This window comes from Balearica regulorum, chromosome 1 (genome assembly GCF_011004875.1).
Source record: "Balearica regulorum gibbericeps isolate bBalReg1 chromosome 1, bBalReg1.pri, whole genome shotgun sequence".
In the NCBI taxonomy this organism is placed as follows: Eukaryota; Metazoa; Chordata; class Aves; order Gruiformes; family Gruidae; genus Balearica; species Balearica regulorum.
Window position 1 is genome coordinate 115,539,298 of NC_046184.1, and position 16,591 is coordinate 115,555,888.

General features: G+C 44.9%; 1 protein-coding gene across 2 annotated transcripts in view; it reads left to right on the top strand.

Moving 5' to 3' along the window:
* The window catches only part of HUNK (hormonally up-regulated Neu-associated kinase), a 61,714-nt gene extending 45,377 nt beyond the window's left edge, over positions 1-16,337 (top strand). The window contains exons 6-10 of one of the 2 annotated variants that reach the window (XM_075770910.1): positions 222-357; positions 5,370-5,538; positions 6,641-6,724; positions 12,091-12,271; positions 14,620-16,337. In XM_075770910.1, the coding sequence (XP_075627025.1) occupies positions 222-357; positions 5,370-5,538; positions 6,641-6,724; positions 12,091-12,271; positions 14,620-15,266 (1,217 nt within the window). In that variant the 3' untranslated portion in view covers positions 15,267-16,337. The remainder of the gene's footprint in view (positions 1-221; positions 358-5,369; positions 5,539-6,640; positions 6,725-12,090; positions 12,272-14,619) is intronic. The other variant, XM_075770921.1, reaches the window with a different exon arrangement.
* The last annotated feature ends 254 nt before the right edge of the window (positions 16,338-16,591 follow it).

Genomic DNA, 16,591 nt, shown 5'->3' on the forward strand with positions numbered 1-16,591 from the left:
TTTATGACTCTATAAATCACTGTGACTATAAATCATTGTTTATTTTACTTACTAATCCCTTATCAAGTTTTCCTTTTCCTCAAGGACATTAGAGCATACCATAAGGAAAACGTTTCTTTTTAGTATACTCTTTGTCAGGCTACACGCCTGTAGTAACTGAACTACTGTGTTAAGTCGTAAAGCATATGACATAGCTGTTGTTTTTCTTGATTTCTTCACAGCGGCCATAAACTTTCTACGATCTCTACTAGAGCCAGATCCTGCAAAGAGACCAAATATCCAGCAAGCGCTTGCAAATCGATGGCTTAATGAGAATTACCCTGGGAGAGCTCCACCTAATGTCACATATCCAAACAGGTACTGTGTAAAAGAGTGGAGAAAGCCTGTCAGGGTGTATATACATTAAAATGTAAATGACTCTTGGCGTTCCAGTTTCATTCCTTGTGTGACAGCATCCCACGGCATTTTCTGGGATTGCTTTTGTGATTCCATCCTAAAAGTTGTTAGCATTGGCCATTGTGTTGACTACATTGACACATTGAGTATGTGTTGCTTAAAACGGTCAAAACCAATACCTTAAATTAGAAGCTGGTATATGATGCATTATTTGCAGGGTGGTCCAGGATGCAGATCATGTGATTTATTGGCTCCAGACCTTGGAATGGATATGAGTGACAGGTAGTGGTGATCTTCTCCTTGTCTGTTGGTAAAAGCCAAGCTGCTTTTTCAGTAGAGGCTATGCCTGTTTGTGATACATACGTGAGGTTCTGTGGATGAGGTAAATATGCAAACTGTGGTGAGAAAGGTCAGAGTTAAATGATATTGCTTTGTTGGTTGTTGATCTTGAATATCTTGCAATGCTGAATGCATGACTAAATGCAAACAGAGATGGCCAGTCAAACATCCATCTAGGGAAAAAGACAGACAGATACTTGTGGTCTCCTTTGGTTAGAAATAATCTTGCTTGACTTTCAACACATGAGCCAGCCAGCCTGGGCTCTCATTAGAGTCAATGGAGAGAAATAAGGGCACTTTTTACACATTGATTGATCTAACTTCTTTTTGATTCGGCAGTAGGATGACTTTGTGCCCAGGAGACCTGAGTTCCTCTCCAGTGCCTGTAAATGGAGACTCTGGCAATTCGCCAGAGTCTATATTTGATCATATAAAACCTCCAGCTGTGTCTCATACACAATCTAGTATCTGCAGAGCATTCACTGTATGAGTTACTAGCTTGCAGTCCAAGATCCTAAGCAACACTGAGGCAAAGACAGCAACTTAAAGCCTGATTTTGGTGCTTCAAATTTGATGGTGCCCCAAAATTTTTGTCCTAACTTGCTAAGAGGAAAGTTCCTATCATGCTTTAACCCAGCTGGCAGCTAAAACAACCACACAGCCGTTCGCCCACTCCCAACCCCCAACAGTGGGATGGGCGAGAGAATCGAAAAGGAAAAGAAAAAGTAAAACTCATGGGTTGAGATAAAGACAGTTTAATAGGACAGAAAAGGAACAACAATAACAACAACAGTAGTAGTAGTAATAATAATAATAAAGAATATACAAAACAGGTGATGCACAGCACAATTTCTCACCACCCAAAGCCAATGCTCAGCTAATTCCTGAGCCATGATCCTGCCTCCTGGCTAGCTTCCCCAGTTATGTATGGAGCAGGATGTCATATGGTACAGAATATCCCTTTGGTCAGTTGGGGTCAGCTGTCCCGGCTGTGTCCCCTCCCAATTCCTTGTGGACCCCCAGCCTCCTCGCTGGTGGGGTGGTGTGAGGAGCAGCAAAGGCCTTGGCTCTGTGTAAGTACTGCTCAGCAGGAACGAAAACATCCCTGTGTTATCAACACTGTTTCCAGCACAAATCCAAAACACAGCCCCATATTAGCTACTATGAAGATAATTAACTCTGTCCCAGCCAAAACTGGCATAGTCCCTAAGTGAAGATCCTAACTTCCCCCCATACAGTTTACTCAGTTGCGAGATACCAGATGTAGCGTATGCCTAGAGGCATGATGACTTTTGTCTGAACATCTGAACCGCTGTCCTCCACCCAAAAATGATTTGGTGTTCACCAACCAGGCCACCTCTTTGTGTCCGTGCCCTGAAGGACTCAGTCCCATATGCTCAATCCGTGTATGCAGCCAGCCTTCAGCATTCAGCCCAGGTCACAGCTTTGCTGGTTAGAGTGCCTCCCACCCATTTTCTCCTCTGTTCCACTGCTAGCCAGATGAACAGGGTATGTTTCAGAGCCATGGGTCCAACCCTGGTGGGGCCGAGAGGCACCTGCAGCACCCATCTTACTGCTGAAGCAGGTGACAAGTGCTGCCACCACTTGATCATGCTGAGACGTGGGCAAAGGAAATGAGTTTGAGAAAATGAATCTTGGGACAGCCTTTAGGAGTTTTTGGAAACCTTTCCCTTTCACATTGCTGTTGACTGGCTTATGGGTCGCAGCCTGCACGGTACAGGCTCCTACCTGAGTCACCTCCCTTTTTCCTCTGCAATGAAAGTGAACAGAGGTGCCCTAATTCAGCAGCAAGCATTTCCCTTCCAGAGGTAGAGTCTCAATTTTCAACTACTGCGTTGTGGAGAATCACTGTGACTATGCCTTTCTTTGACCTGAGGAGGAAAATAACAGATCTGCTCTCAAAATATGCTTGGATAGATGTTGAGCAGCTTGGATGCCTGGAGGCATCACTAGAGCCATCCACTGAAACAGGGAGGGCAAATGCGAGGCTAGCTGTCTGCAATCCCCAGATTTGCGCGGACAGAATATAAAGATGGCCCCTACGAACAATTGTTTCACAAGGAATAAGAATGAGAACAGGCAGACACGTTATCTCGACATTAGTGCCCCAAATTTAAGGGCAGTTGAGTTCATTTGCTTAGTGTGCTGTCCAACAAAAGGAAATCTGAGTTTCCGTGGTGCGTTGGACTGTGCTGAAGTATGGTACATATGAACATTGTATGGTAAAGAAAGGGAAAACAAGTGTAAACTGAATGAGTCATTAAGCTAATGAAACCACTGTCATAATGAGTCTAATCAATCTACTAAATATGGCATCTGTTAAGTGAATGTAAGTGTAACTGAGAGCTGTATGGGTAATTTAATTTTCTTGCTGTGTGTGTTTGATTTGTAGAAAACAGGAAAAAAGACAGAAATAGGGTTTGAATGTGCTTTCACAATTCTTTTGCATTCGTAGGTACATTTTCATGCCTCTATTTTTGACTTCTTAGCTCGCAGTTGTCAGGCTTTAGCCAGGTTGTGGTGGAAGCATCCCTTCTAGAGTCCGCTCATTGGTGCAGTTAGGTAGGTGACTTACAGAAGAGGCTGGCCTCTAGTAGACAGATGAGCTGTGCAATGCTCTTTATTTTTGGAGTGCCCATTAATCATTCCCTCCTAAAGGCAAGTGAATCAAATGGAAGAACAGAAGAAAATGCAGTGCCGAACTACAGAGAGGGCATATGTTTACTCATGCATACATGTGTTTATGGTGATGATAACAATCCTTTCCTATTATAAGCGCTTTTAAAGGGAACATCAGTGTGGAATGCTATGCTTTGCTATTGAATAAAACCAGTTACTTTATTCTTTCTCATTGCGCTGCTTTTCTCATCATTTGGGCTGAAAATGAGAAAAGTAGATACTCCTTCTATCTGAACCCACATTTTACTTGAAGCTGTAAAGGATAAAAGCCATACAGATTCTTTCTTTCACTTCATTTTTTTGCATAATATTTCTTGAGTTTAATTAGTTGATGCCCCAAGCTTGACCTACCTAGAATTTGTCATACTGGAGCCTTATAGGGAAAATACTCTGTAGAAAGTTCATAAGGTTTTGTTAGTGTGCAGATGTGGGTAAGATGTGTTGCAATAGTTCTGAAAAATCCACTACTGAATTTGCAATTACTTCCTCTGTCAGTCATGCTTTTTATAACACAAGCAAGAAGCTGTCTTATGTTCTTGCAGTGCTCTTCCACCATTTTGGGCATAACACCCATTGCTACCAAGACAAGGACTTGGTAGGAAAAGGGAGAGCATGGAGATAAGGCAGAAGAACGGGAGAAACTGCATTTTCAGGAGAATATTCTCCCAGGCTTTTTATAAGCTTGCTTTCATTAAAGAAATTCCCTGAAGGCAAGCAAAAGTTTCCCATTTTCCTGAGCACTTAAAGTAGAAATTGCTTGAATTTCTTTTGCTGTCTAGATGCTTTAACGGGCAATGGCCAAGATAAGTTTTGCTTTTGAACTTAAAAAAAACCCAACCCCATCCATTCCTTAGCTGCAGAACGAACGTTAATAAGCATGGCGAATAAAGGAAAAAAGTTATTTGAGATTTTCCAGACTGTGTTTTACATCTTCTCTAAGTTCTCTACGTCAGACCCAGACTGCTGTCCAGGCATTCCTCGCATCGCAGATGCACAGGACAGGGGAACAGAAGGGCAGAAGTGGGAAAGCTGGAGAATGGTCCTTTTGAAGGGGGAAGGTTGTAAAAAAACCCACAACCTAAGCTCCCTGAAGTTGCCTGAGCCAGATACTAGGCTTGATGTTAGGAGCAAGGAATATGCTTTAGAAACCAAATGAAACCCAGCATTTCTTTGGAGGTGGATGGGAGTTGACGGGTACATCTGGGAAGCCGGCCAGTGCATTTAGAGGTCTAAATAGGAGCAGAGTTTGTCGGAAAAATCTCGTTTTAACTTAAGACTGAGAAGATGCTTTGCCATTTCCACAAGGCTGCTGTACTCCATTTCTCGCCTTGGCTAAGTCTGTTACGGACTTTATAGACGAGCACATACATAAACATGTCTTGTACTTGTGCTTTCAGCTGACATCACTACAGCAGCCGTTTAACCATTTTGAGAGCTGCTGTACATCCCCTTTCTCCAGTTGGAAATTCTCTACCTACTTAGTGCATGAATACTGCGCACCAAGTAATAGGTGAACCTGAATGCAGTGGTGTTTGATTACAAGGAAAGGGCCGTTTCAGAAAGCCAAATGTAGCTACCTGAGTGGGATTTTACCTCTTTTCCTTCAAAACCAGCCGGATGATCCTGATGGTCTTTGCTGGTCAGATGTGAGGTAACAGTGGTGCCCTGAGCATCACGGTGCCATTTCACATCAGGGTAGGACATGGTGGGGAGAGAGCTGTTCATTCAGCTGTCGTGGCTTCCCGCAGTGCCTGTGGTTCCCGAATAGTCTGCCCTTTTCATGCCTGCTCACGGGAGGAGAGAGCTAATCACTCCCATGTTAGTGAGCCTTTCAGACCTCTTCTTTATGCTCTGCCACATCCCCCATGGCTGGCAAGGCTCTGTTGCTGGAAGGACGGTACAAAAAGTGTGTTCTGCCTCTCTCTCCTGTGCAGGATTCACCTTGAGGACCTCAGCCAAAGCGTGCTGCTTCATATGACCGAGAAGCTTGGCTACAAGAACAGCGACGTCATCAACACTGTGCTCTCAAACAGGGCAAGTCACACGCTTGCCATCTACTTTCTACTTAATAAGAAGCTGGAGCGCTACTTGGCAAGCCTTAGAGTAAGTACTGCTTGATGCTGATTCTTTGGATGAGTGGGTGAGGAGGGTAAAAAAAGTGCTAAAAGTTTCCCTGCTTGCTGGCATTTGATCTCAAGGCTTTACCTGAGGGGTTTTGTTTGTTTGTTTTCTAATTTTGTAGCAGCAACCATGAAGGGGAAGTATTCCTTGCAAAGTAATAACATTATTTAAGGTAACAGTTCCCCAGGTTGCAGCGATAATTGCTGATAGGCTTTGTAGCTCACAAGTCCCTGTTTCCATAGAAGATCCCCTCTGGCTAGGCAGTTACCCTATAGAAAGCAAACTGTTGCTATGCAGAGTCTTACTTGTGACTTGTGGTGTACTGTGTCTGTATGTTGAGATAATTCTGCCACTTGAAATATCAATAACACAATGTAATTTGATTCAGGAAATCAAGAGGAAGCTTAAGACCTATTAAGATTTTATTTAGCTTTTAAGTGAAAACTTAGCTGAAAGTTTTAGATGAGAAATAACATGAATGTAAAGTCTCCTAATCTCCTGCCCACCTTCCTGGCCACTGAGTACGGCTTGGGGGTCAGAAACACTGCTGACAGCTTTGCACAGCAGCTTGCTCTAGGGCATGAGTCTGCTGCCACACGTCATCCTTCCTTGGACACCCTGGGGAGCTGAGCTCTCTGGCCACACTCTGCGTGGTGCTTGCTGAAGTGCTAGGACGGGCACGGCGCACAAAGACAAGCTGCACGCTCTCTTCCCTTGGCCTCTCCATGCAGCTGCCTGTGGTCTGGTGAGGAGTCTTAACTAGCTGAGGGTCTGTAGGCTCCTACGTGACTGCAGGGGCAGGAGGGTGGGTTGTGTGGGGTTTTCTTCTTACCGTGTTTGCTTCTTAGAGAAATTATCCCCAACAGCTTCTTAGGTTTTTTTCTTTTCTCAGTTCTTTTAGCAAGCTTGTTTTAATGATGATGCCATCAATGATATTTAAAATGTAATGGACCAAATTCACCAACTCTGTAAGCTGATGCACCTCAACTGAACGCCAAGAGTGGATACAGTCCATTAGGCAGTACTTGAATGTTAGTTTTCTTTATCTTACATACTGTACTTTTCTGTGCTTCTCTCTCCACAGAAGTCTGAAGGCCAGGACAATATTTGCCACAAGAGCCAACTATACCAGATAGAAAAATACAAGGTGAATAAAGACTCCTATGAGGTAAAGCTTACTAAAACTCGTTAAGGTACTTCGAAAGCAGACTGAATTTGAGGATCCTTGGTGATTGTGATTAAGGCGACGCGTTTCTTGACCAGTGGAGAAAAAAAAAGACCTGTGGTCTTGCCTGTGCAGGACAAATAATTCCCTCAGTTTTCTTTTGGAAGGAACAAATAGCAACCACCTAGGGTGGAAGTGTAAAAGCAACTTTCAGCTTTTATGAAGAAACTAAAAGTTTTAAATGGTCTGTTTAGCAAAATAATGCAACCTTCTTCGGGGGCTCTGTAGTTTCATTCTGGGGCGCAAGTTGCTGGTGTTGTAAGAAGACCATAATTGCGTTGCCTTGAGTCTCGAGACCTTGGTGGTGTAGGGCAGAGAGCTGAGTCACAGCCGAGATGACCTTCCCTGGTCACTTGACATTCCTGGTGTCCTGGGCCAACCCTGGCTTGACTACCAGGAATGATGAAACTGCATTAGCATAAAACTCTGCCCAGGTTAGTATTTTTTGCCCCTTAGCAGAAGTGATGCAGAACTAGCTCACTGCATTGTGAGGGACTTTCCTTGGCCAGAGAAGAGTTTTGATTGGGTTACCTTTTTCTTTGTTGGTCTCCAGTCTTTTTGCCTGCAGAGAAGGTAGTTTGTATTAAAAGAATACATATCAGGTTATAGGAGTCTTCTTATGGCTGGATTTTTCTTCCCTGGCTGATTCTTTGCCAAGCACTAAAATTACAAGAGTAATATGAGCTGTGCAAGTCTTACTTACAAACACAAAGAGCAGTATTCTTGAGGACTCTACCTATTTCAAAAGCTACTCTTCAGCGCTGGATTGATGATCTAATTGCAGGGGCAGATTTGTATCATGGCTGGTTTTGTTTATGGTAAAGACTGCTTGCAAGACAAGTTGAACTGCAAGCCAGATGGAAATATCAGGGCAAAGTACTTATCATTCTTTTCTTACACAAATCAAAAACCACCTTACTTAAAATGTATCAGCAGTGGGTAGACTCAATGAATATAATATTTCAAAACGCTCTTTGACAGCTTACTTCAAGCTGTTGCAGGGCAACCTTCCCCTGGAAACGCAGGCAGGTACCTGGAGGTGAATGCTGCAGATGTTGCATGGTGCACCCTGATGTTCCCTGGGCCAGTGGTGACACCAGCTGCCGGTGTCCCTTCTGTGTGCAGTGACGGAGTGCCACGGGCGTGCTCTGCCTGCCATCCAGGCATTAGCTTACAGCTTCTGCATACCTACCCCATGCAGGGGAGTCTGCAGCAAGGCCTGCCTGTGCACCTGTGTGTAGCCGAGAGAGGAATACATGGTCTGGTTTGGTGGTGGTCCTGAAATCTCCACGCCCCTAGAGGGGAACATTTGACTTCCCTAAGGGTAATTGAAAACTAACGATAGCGCCGCTGTATGACCCCAGTTTGGATTGTAGGCATGCTTAGGGATAAAGGCTCCCTCCAAAGCCTCTCCTGCACTCGGAGTTAGTCCCAGTGTAGCTATTTAGAGGATGAGGGGGTGTCATTTCTGTCTTGAAATAGCTACCTTGATGCAATCACAGTGCAGACACTTCGATAATAATACAGTATATTCTCTTTCTGCATGGGCATAGCTGTATAAAGCATGCTTTATATCACTTTAGCTGGATTAATACAAGGGGATTGTGTACCCTTACTGTACCAGGACAGCTGAAGCAGCACACGTGGGTGAATACAGACCCTGAGATGCTACTGCCATTTGTAACTATGGTAGACTTCTCTCCTAAAATGCCTTCATGTGAATGGGAACACAGCCTTGCTGGTGTCTAGCTCATGCCATTGGGATCAGTGGGCGCCACTGGGACTCAGGGGTAGGGATTTTGTAAGCTCAGGCAGGTTCATGGGCTGCAGAGAGAGTCGCCTTATCACCTCCCCATTTCCAGCAGGGAACTGGGAGGCACTGGTCCCTAGGCAGATGCTGCACGGAGAGCGTAGCTGTGCGTTGCCATGGGAATAGCAGGGAGAGAGCCGGTCAGCTTCAGCTTCAGCAGCCGACTGAATTTCTTCCACCTCACTCCAGCGATGTGAAATAAGGACTTTGCCTCGGGCTGGGGGAGCTACCTGCCAGCGGCAACCGCCTGCTGCTGGGGCAGGCAGCAGGGCAATGGGCAGGGGTGATGCCCAGCCCCTCTTCCCCATTAGGTTTCCTAACCTGGAGTGGTGGGATCAGCGAGCCAGGACTGAGGGTGGTGAGAGCTGCTGTTGGTGCTATGTAACCAGGCTGTTGGGCAGGCTGATCTCATTTCAGTGCTCGGGGTGGATGGGCAGCACAGGGAGGAGGGAGGGAGGCAGTAGTCTGTCTTTCTCTCTCCATCTCTCCTTTTTCTGTTGGAGAGGCCTCAGGTGATGAGGAGGTCATTCCTGCAGCAGATGCAGGGGACCAGCGCTGGGAGTACCTGCCTCCCGCAGGGTAGCCAGTAGGCTCAGACTCGGGGAATTTGCAATTTTTAAGAACTTGTGTCATTCTCCTATCGCTGTTTTAGACACGGCCAAGGCAAATACCCTCTATCTTCTTTTCAAATCCGTTGCTGGGACTAAGAGTAGGTTTTCGGGTCGAGGTCAGGACAGGAAATAGCAGAGGATGATGTAATGCCAAACCTATTCAAGTATAACATACCGGTACAACTCCTGCATTGTGCAACAGCATGCCATTACATGGCTGCTGCGCACAGTACAGTGAAGAGTGAACTTTTACAACTCCCCTGAAGGAAATCGTCCTTTCCTTTTGAAATATAATGGTATGTGGCACCTTGGGAGTTTAAGGATTTTGGTTGTTTCCCCTTCAACAACCATCATCTAAGAGAAACAATCAGTAAATTTTAAAAATACTTAAAAGACTAGTTGCAACATTCATCCAGGGTAAAGTAATTCATTGCTAACACCGGATATCTGAATTTTCCTTTTTTGGGGGAGCTTTACTTGTACAGTATGACTGTGTTAATGCTGCTCAGAAAACATTACAGCAGTGTGAAGGCAAAAAGTCAGGAACACTTGGCAGGTGAGGAGCTGTGGCTTGGCTCTTGCACCATTAGGCTAAAAATATTGCAGCATTGAAACGTCCTGCATCCTGACAGATGCTGCAGCAACCGACATGCAAATTCTTTCCTCACCTATCCAAAATAGCAGAAAGTCGCTAACAATCTTGATCAGCTCCTTTAGGCTTAATATAGTTACCACTTGGTCTCATCCTCACAAGTACCTTTTAAAAAAAGATACTCAGTAGAGCCCAGTCTCTGCTGAACTTGGCAGCAGAGTTTCAGAGCCTGAAGAGGAAAAATAGTGTGGTGGGCTCAAAATTAACTGTACAGCTCCCACTGACTCTGTTATTCACACAGCGTTGTTGTTATTATTACTGCTATTGTTGTTATTACTGTTGTTATTACTTCTTCGTCGTCAGTGGTGACTGTGCTCGCCAAGATAGTGCTTGGGACCCATCAGATGTTGCATTTTTCCAAGCACGGCACTGGCAGGGAGGAATAAATGTTTGTTGCCCGAGGTGTTTACAGCATCTGAAGGCAAGGGGAAAGACATCAGGTGGACAAAGAGGTATCACGCAAGCAAAGTGGTGACGGCTTCCTAATGCATTGGTTTGTTTCTGTGGAAGGGCTAGCCAGCTTTAGCTAGCTAAAGGGAAAGAAATTGGAGGCGATAAGGGACGGATGGAGAGAGGCCAAGAACAAAAAACATGTTTGTGAAGGGAGACTGAGGAGAAGACAGTGAGGAGGTCAGAGAGGGTCTCTGGTTCTCGCTCTCCCAATTCCCCTAACCACTTGTGTCATAAAACTAAAAACCTTAGTTGATGATTCACTGAAGCTCTTCATTCCGACTCTGTAACTTCTGAAAATTCAAAGGTTAATGAGCCCAGTGGTGCCCAGACACCGTCTGTGCGGGTGGCTGGACTCTGTCCGAGCTGGGAATCATCAAAACGGGTGCTGTCAGGTTCTTTTCCTCTTAGGTGTCTTAATATGTTTCCAGAGCTGTTTAGTGGCCTGAGAGAACCCGAGTTGTCTTCTGCGTCTTTCCCTCTCTCACACGTATGCACGTTACTTTGCATTTGAGGGTTTCAATAGACTTCATGCCAATGAACTTTCAAAAGAAAAAACTTTCCTGCATTTTAAAAATAAAAACTTGTAGTTACGGTGTCTTTTCAATAAGACACAATGAAATATGTTGCTTAAATGAGAATTACAACCACACGAAGAATGTCATGTAGGTGCTGCTCTAAAGAATCAGTGCCAAAGCAACCCAAACAAAAGCCCCACTTCTTTGAGATTGACATCTAAAACCAGACCATACAGCTTCCTTGCGGAAAAGTGAGGGATTCTTGAAGTCTTTGAGGGATAGCAAAACATGGGCCACAAATTCGATGCCTGAATTTTAGAAGCGAAATAAGATTTTTGGCTCTCCCTGACATCAGTGGCAGGTAAAAAGTGTTACACAGCTTGCAGAATCTAGTGATTCAAGTTGAAAAAAGATACAGTGAATTTTCACTGTAAAACAGTGCTTTGAAAATTGGATTCCTCTTCAGAGTCACATTCCCAAATTCTGTTTTTCCTCTGTCATCACTGGAGATCAAACCTCTCTTTTAGGATGTATGCATTTGCAGTCCCACCTTCAGCTGCCTTCCCCAGCACGAAAAGGCGTTAGGGCTCTGTGAGGGACTGGGTCAGTAAGTTTCTCACCCTCTGTGTCTTGCGCAGTTGCAGAGATGCTATAAAAGACTACTAGACCCGGGTGGTTGGTTTAATACTGGGCTCGCGCTCCTTCACGGGTGCAGCCCCAGCATTGCAGCCTAACGCGCACGTAGCATCAGAGCCCGCGGTTGCAGAGCAAGGGCTGTATTCCTCTGGATGTTGTTCGGGCAGAAGATAAATGACTCAAAGAGTTTAAACTTCTTTAAAGCTTTGCAGCTCACCTTTTCAAATGTCAGAGGAGGTGCAATAAAGAGAAATCAAAGACCTTTGTTCGGTCTTTAAATGAGGAGGTAAATTTCAGGTATGAAGGAGCACGAACCTGCCTCTACTTGCTCCAACGAGGTCTCCTAGGACAAATGGCCTCTGAAGAGAAAGCTTTCCTTTTCCTTTAATTTTCCAAAACCAATTTTCACACTGCATGAGTGTCAGAGCAGATGGGAACCATGAAATCATGTCAAGCAGATCACAGGAAGATGAGACATGGAAGATTTAGTTATTTCGAGTAGCCAGGATAAGTTCCTTGTACATGTATAGTTTTTCATTTGGCTTCGGTAAGTGGTGTGCTTGTAAGTCTGGGGGTCATTTAAACGTCCCTTAAGTAAACCAAATTGTTCTTGTTTGTTTTACAACCTAAAGGACAAAAAACTCAAAGAACAAGAAAAGAAAGGGGAGATTCTTCACCGTCAGCTCCCAAAGAAAACTGAGAAAAGTCCAGTTTCATATAGACAGCCTTCTTCCTGTCTTATCTCGCAGATACAGAACACCAAGGCTCTGCTGAAGGACCGGAAAGTCACCAAGGCTGGAGGTCCGGAGAAAGGTCAGTGGGAGAAATGCCAGTGGTGTGTCTCTGTGTGCATGTGCATGTGTGGGTACGCGCGATATTAATGAGAGTGTCTCGTGTGTTGTGTGTTCGTTAGTAAATAGTCGTGGGCTTGCATTCGCTGTCTGCTCTGGAGGTGGAATGTGAAAGAGGACTGAATAATGTAGTCAAACATTGAACGAAACGTCCTGAGGAAACCATGATGATGTTCAGCAGTCATGAATCCTCACTTTTACTTCTCTTTTTATTTGATAGAATCCCCACAGTTTTTTTTTTTTTAAAAAGCTTTCTTTCCCTGTTTATATCTACTTATATCTACAAAATCAGCTGGACTTCACACTGGCACTTTGAAAGCATCAACACCCACCCCAGATCACTGACAAACCAAAGCCAGTAAAGATGCCTCTTCCTACTGGGGAACGTGTTTTGCTAAGAGGGGGATAAGGGACAGCACGGGAAGAAATCCCTGACCCTGAGGAGAGCGCCGGTGACGGTGGCATCCCTGGGAGAAGCAGTGGGCAGCAGCTGATGGTTGGAGGAAGGGGAAATAGGCAGCCAAGAGGAAACGCAGGTGGGACTGCCAACCCCAGCAAGTTTCAGGCAGCAAAAGGAGGAGGAAAAGCATTAACAGGGAAAGGAAAAGACAAGAAAACAAGAAGAGAGCAAAGCATTAATCACACGGGGTAGGAGGCAGCCTGGGAGGGATGGGTGAGAGCTGCTCGCAGAAGGAGGCAGAAGAAAGGAGTGGAGGACAAGGGGAGTCAGCAGGGAAAACGGGGTGTCAGTAGCGCACACGTGGACGGGAGACATTGAGGAGCAGGAAGGTGATGTAGCCGGCTGTTAAATGAGGGAGCTAAACGAAAGGAGGTCATTACAGAGCAGAGGGGGGAATATGGCGATATAAAATGTTTACTGTGGTATCAGGCGGTTATTTAGAGTGGTGGCTTATGGTGGTTTTATGCTCTTTCTCATGACATGATAAGTTATCGTTTGATGCTTTCTACTTGAAAAAAAAAGTCAAAACGGTGTTTGTCTGGCAGCACAGGCACCTGTGCTGCAAGGTAGCAGTAGTCTGTGGAGCTGGTCAGAAATGGGATGTACTTTTTGCGAGAAGTGTAAAAAATATTTTAAAATGCTCATTTTGTTCAGAATTTGTCATTCTTTTTGTGAGGGAGGCACAGGGGAAGCAAACCTAGTTAACTTTTTTTCCTCTTTCCTTTTTTAAACTGAAACCTCAAAATCATTCAGATCTCAGCTAAAGCATTTCTCTAGTTATGGAAACCATGTTTTGACACTTCTTAAATAAAGTGGTCAAATAATTTTGACCAGTTTTGCAAAGAAGCTAGTGAGATTAAACCTGGTCTGCTTTTCCCAGACAACTCTCAATGCGAGTTATTTCATCCCGTACATCCATTCAGGTCTCAAGCCCTGCCAAGACCATCCCTTTCAAAAGAAATATATGTGAGATTTATGGCTGTGACCTGAGCACTGGCAGACCTATATTATTTTATATCCCTTTTAGATGGTTTGAGACCAAGGGAACTTGGTCCACTATTCTTTTAATTAGGGGGAACCTAGCAAAGTAGGCTCCTTGGACAGCTTTCCCTAAAGCCAGCAAAACGTGTTTTCTTGCAACTAGCTTGGCATAAGCGAGTGCCAGCATCCTGTAGAAACCAAGCAGATCTCCTCCTCGAGCTGTTTTGTTTTACTGGGCCAAATCCTGCAAAGATTGTTCCATTTATATTCGGTCCTTGCTGGGGGAAGATTCTCACTGATATCGATGCAGCAAATCTGTTCCAACTGTAACAGCCTGAATCTGGCCGGTGCAGCTACACCATATTTACATGTGTGAAACCAAGAACAGATCTTGTTCCAACATGCAAGGAAAGACATTAGTGATTAACTCACTGCTGTCCCCTGTGTCTCTAGGTATGTCAGTGAATACAGTATGCAGACCCAGTTAAAACCTTGCAAAGTTGTGCTAAGAAAGGAGAAATGTGAGATTTCTCAGACACGGCCTTAGAGGGTATAATTAATGCAAACAGCTGAAGACATCTGTGGTTTTCCATTTCATGTCCTTGTCTTACTCGGTCTAAGCACTTTTCCTGCCTTTGAGGAAAGGGGCAGATAAATTACCCATGAAACAGCAACATAAGTATTAAGAAAAGCGTCAGGGAATTAGGTTCTGAGTATATCCCTAAGACCATTTGTTTCAGCTAGTGCATTTGTCACGCTCTTCTAAAATTTGTTAAAGGTGATGTTGGACGCTGTCTGCCATAAGGCAGAGCAGGCAGTGCTATTAAATGCAATCTGCTCTTCTGGTTCCTTTTCTGATTGCTTTGCAGACTCCAGCGGTGGGGTAAGCCCTTTCCATGAACCCCTGGCAACCAAGACGGGCTGCGTCACTTCTAGCTCCCTGGAGTACCTTGAAGTCCAGCAGCCGCCCCCCAGAACACCTCGGCTCCTCAAGAGGCAGGAGTCTCCACAGCAGGAGCCAGCCCGGATCGGTGGCCGGGCAAAGGACTCCCCTCTCATCCTGAATATTGTGCACTCCTTCGAGTCGGTTGACAGAGAGGACCAAATAGACCAGGTTTCCCCCTCGCATCAGTACAGGATTTTAGGCTCGCCAATGAATTTTCCTTACAAAAGCTCAAGTGAAAGGACACTGTCCCCACTTTTTCAGCCAGGGAGTACGTCCCCCATCCATCCCACCCAAGTCTCTTTCACATATGAAGAAAAAGCGTATCCAGCAAAGGAAGAAGCAGTGTCCCCTACTCAGCTGGTTTCCAACAACCCCTTGGGCAGCCCTAACTGTGTTAAAAGCAGAGGTAGATTCCCCATGATGGGGATCGGACAGATGCTGCGGAAGAGGAACCAGACGATGCAGTCGGCGAGCGACAAGCCACTGGAAGCAAGGATGCCTCAGCTGCAGCAGATGAGCCCCACGCAGATTTCCTTCAATGCAGCAGATGCTGTCAGCGGCCAGTGTTAGTCTGACATCCCAGGATTTGCACTGCTGTTCTCTGAGAACTAACCTTTTTTTTTACTTTTAACAAGAAGGGAAAGCCACAGGCACGTTACTGTCACTACGTAATACACTACAGTGGTCCAACATAGAAAATCAGAGGTCTGCTTGTAAGGAAGGTGTTGTCCTACATATTAAAGTTCAGAGAAAAGGGCTCTGCTTGTGCTGTTAAGAAATATTAGCGTTTGGCATCTGACTGTACCGTAAAACATGTCTTGAAAGAGCTATGTGAATATGTATTTTCACTGCTCTCATCTAGTATTGCAGTAAGGTTGATTGGAAGAGCAGCAAGCATCAACAATTTGATTCATCAAGATAATCTGCGTGGTGCCATGAATGCCGATCCCATCCGGGATCTGTGGTAAGACTGTCCGTGCTCCATCTGCCTGTGCCATGCAGTACATGGTCCTGCTACGGGCATTGTTCACGTGGCTAGACAAGTGGAAAAACTCAACATACTATGTCCAGAGTCAACATGCTAACAAACACTGCCAAAAAGATGAAGTTGGTAGAAGCTTGAATAAAGACACAAGTGATCTAAACATTCAGAAAAGTGGGAGTATTGGAAGTCAAATCAGGTTTTACTGTTAATTACATAAAGTAGCTAATAACAGATTCATAGGTTTCATCACGTGGAAATTCATTGCACCAGAGGCCTGTTCCTTTCATATGATGGGTCTCCAAGTGGATGCTTCAAACAGTTATCCAGATTGCGACACACTGTGTTGAAACAATCCAGTCACCTCTGATTTTTGCAGCCGTACTAGTTCCATGGCGCTCCTACGTGCAGGACTGCGTTAGCCCGTTGCAGCACGGCAGCACTGGACACACCTGAAGGCTATTCTGAGAGACTGCAGTGAATTAAAAAGACTAATAAAGGACACATGAACCTGTACCAATGCCATTTTATACTGCAAGATTGGTAATGCAGTGGTTACCAAAAATTTGGTATTGTTATGAGCAGTGAAGTTTAACTTTCTTAAAAGGCACCATGTTCTGCATACCGGTCTTGTTTTTCTAAGTAAATGATACATCTGAGAGGTTGGCAACATTTTTTTTGGTTCTGTTTTTGTCTTCAAACCATTTCCTATAAATTAGAAGGTTTAGCCAAAGACTACTCTTTTCTTTCGTCTGTACCGCGTTTGCGTATGTGTTTGTGTGCACGGAACATCTCGACAAAGCTTGTTCCAGTCTGGTTCCCAAGTGGGCAGCCCTGGCCCGCGTGTGCCCCACTGCCGCCCACCCACCTAATGCCATTTCAAAACCCAGGCAGCAGAGGCGTTGTCTTCTTC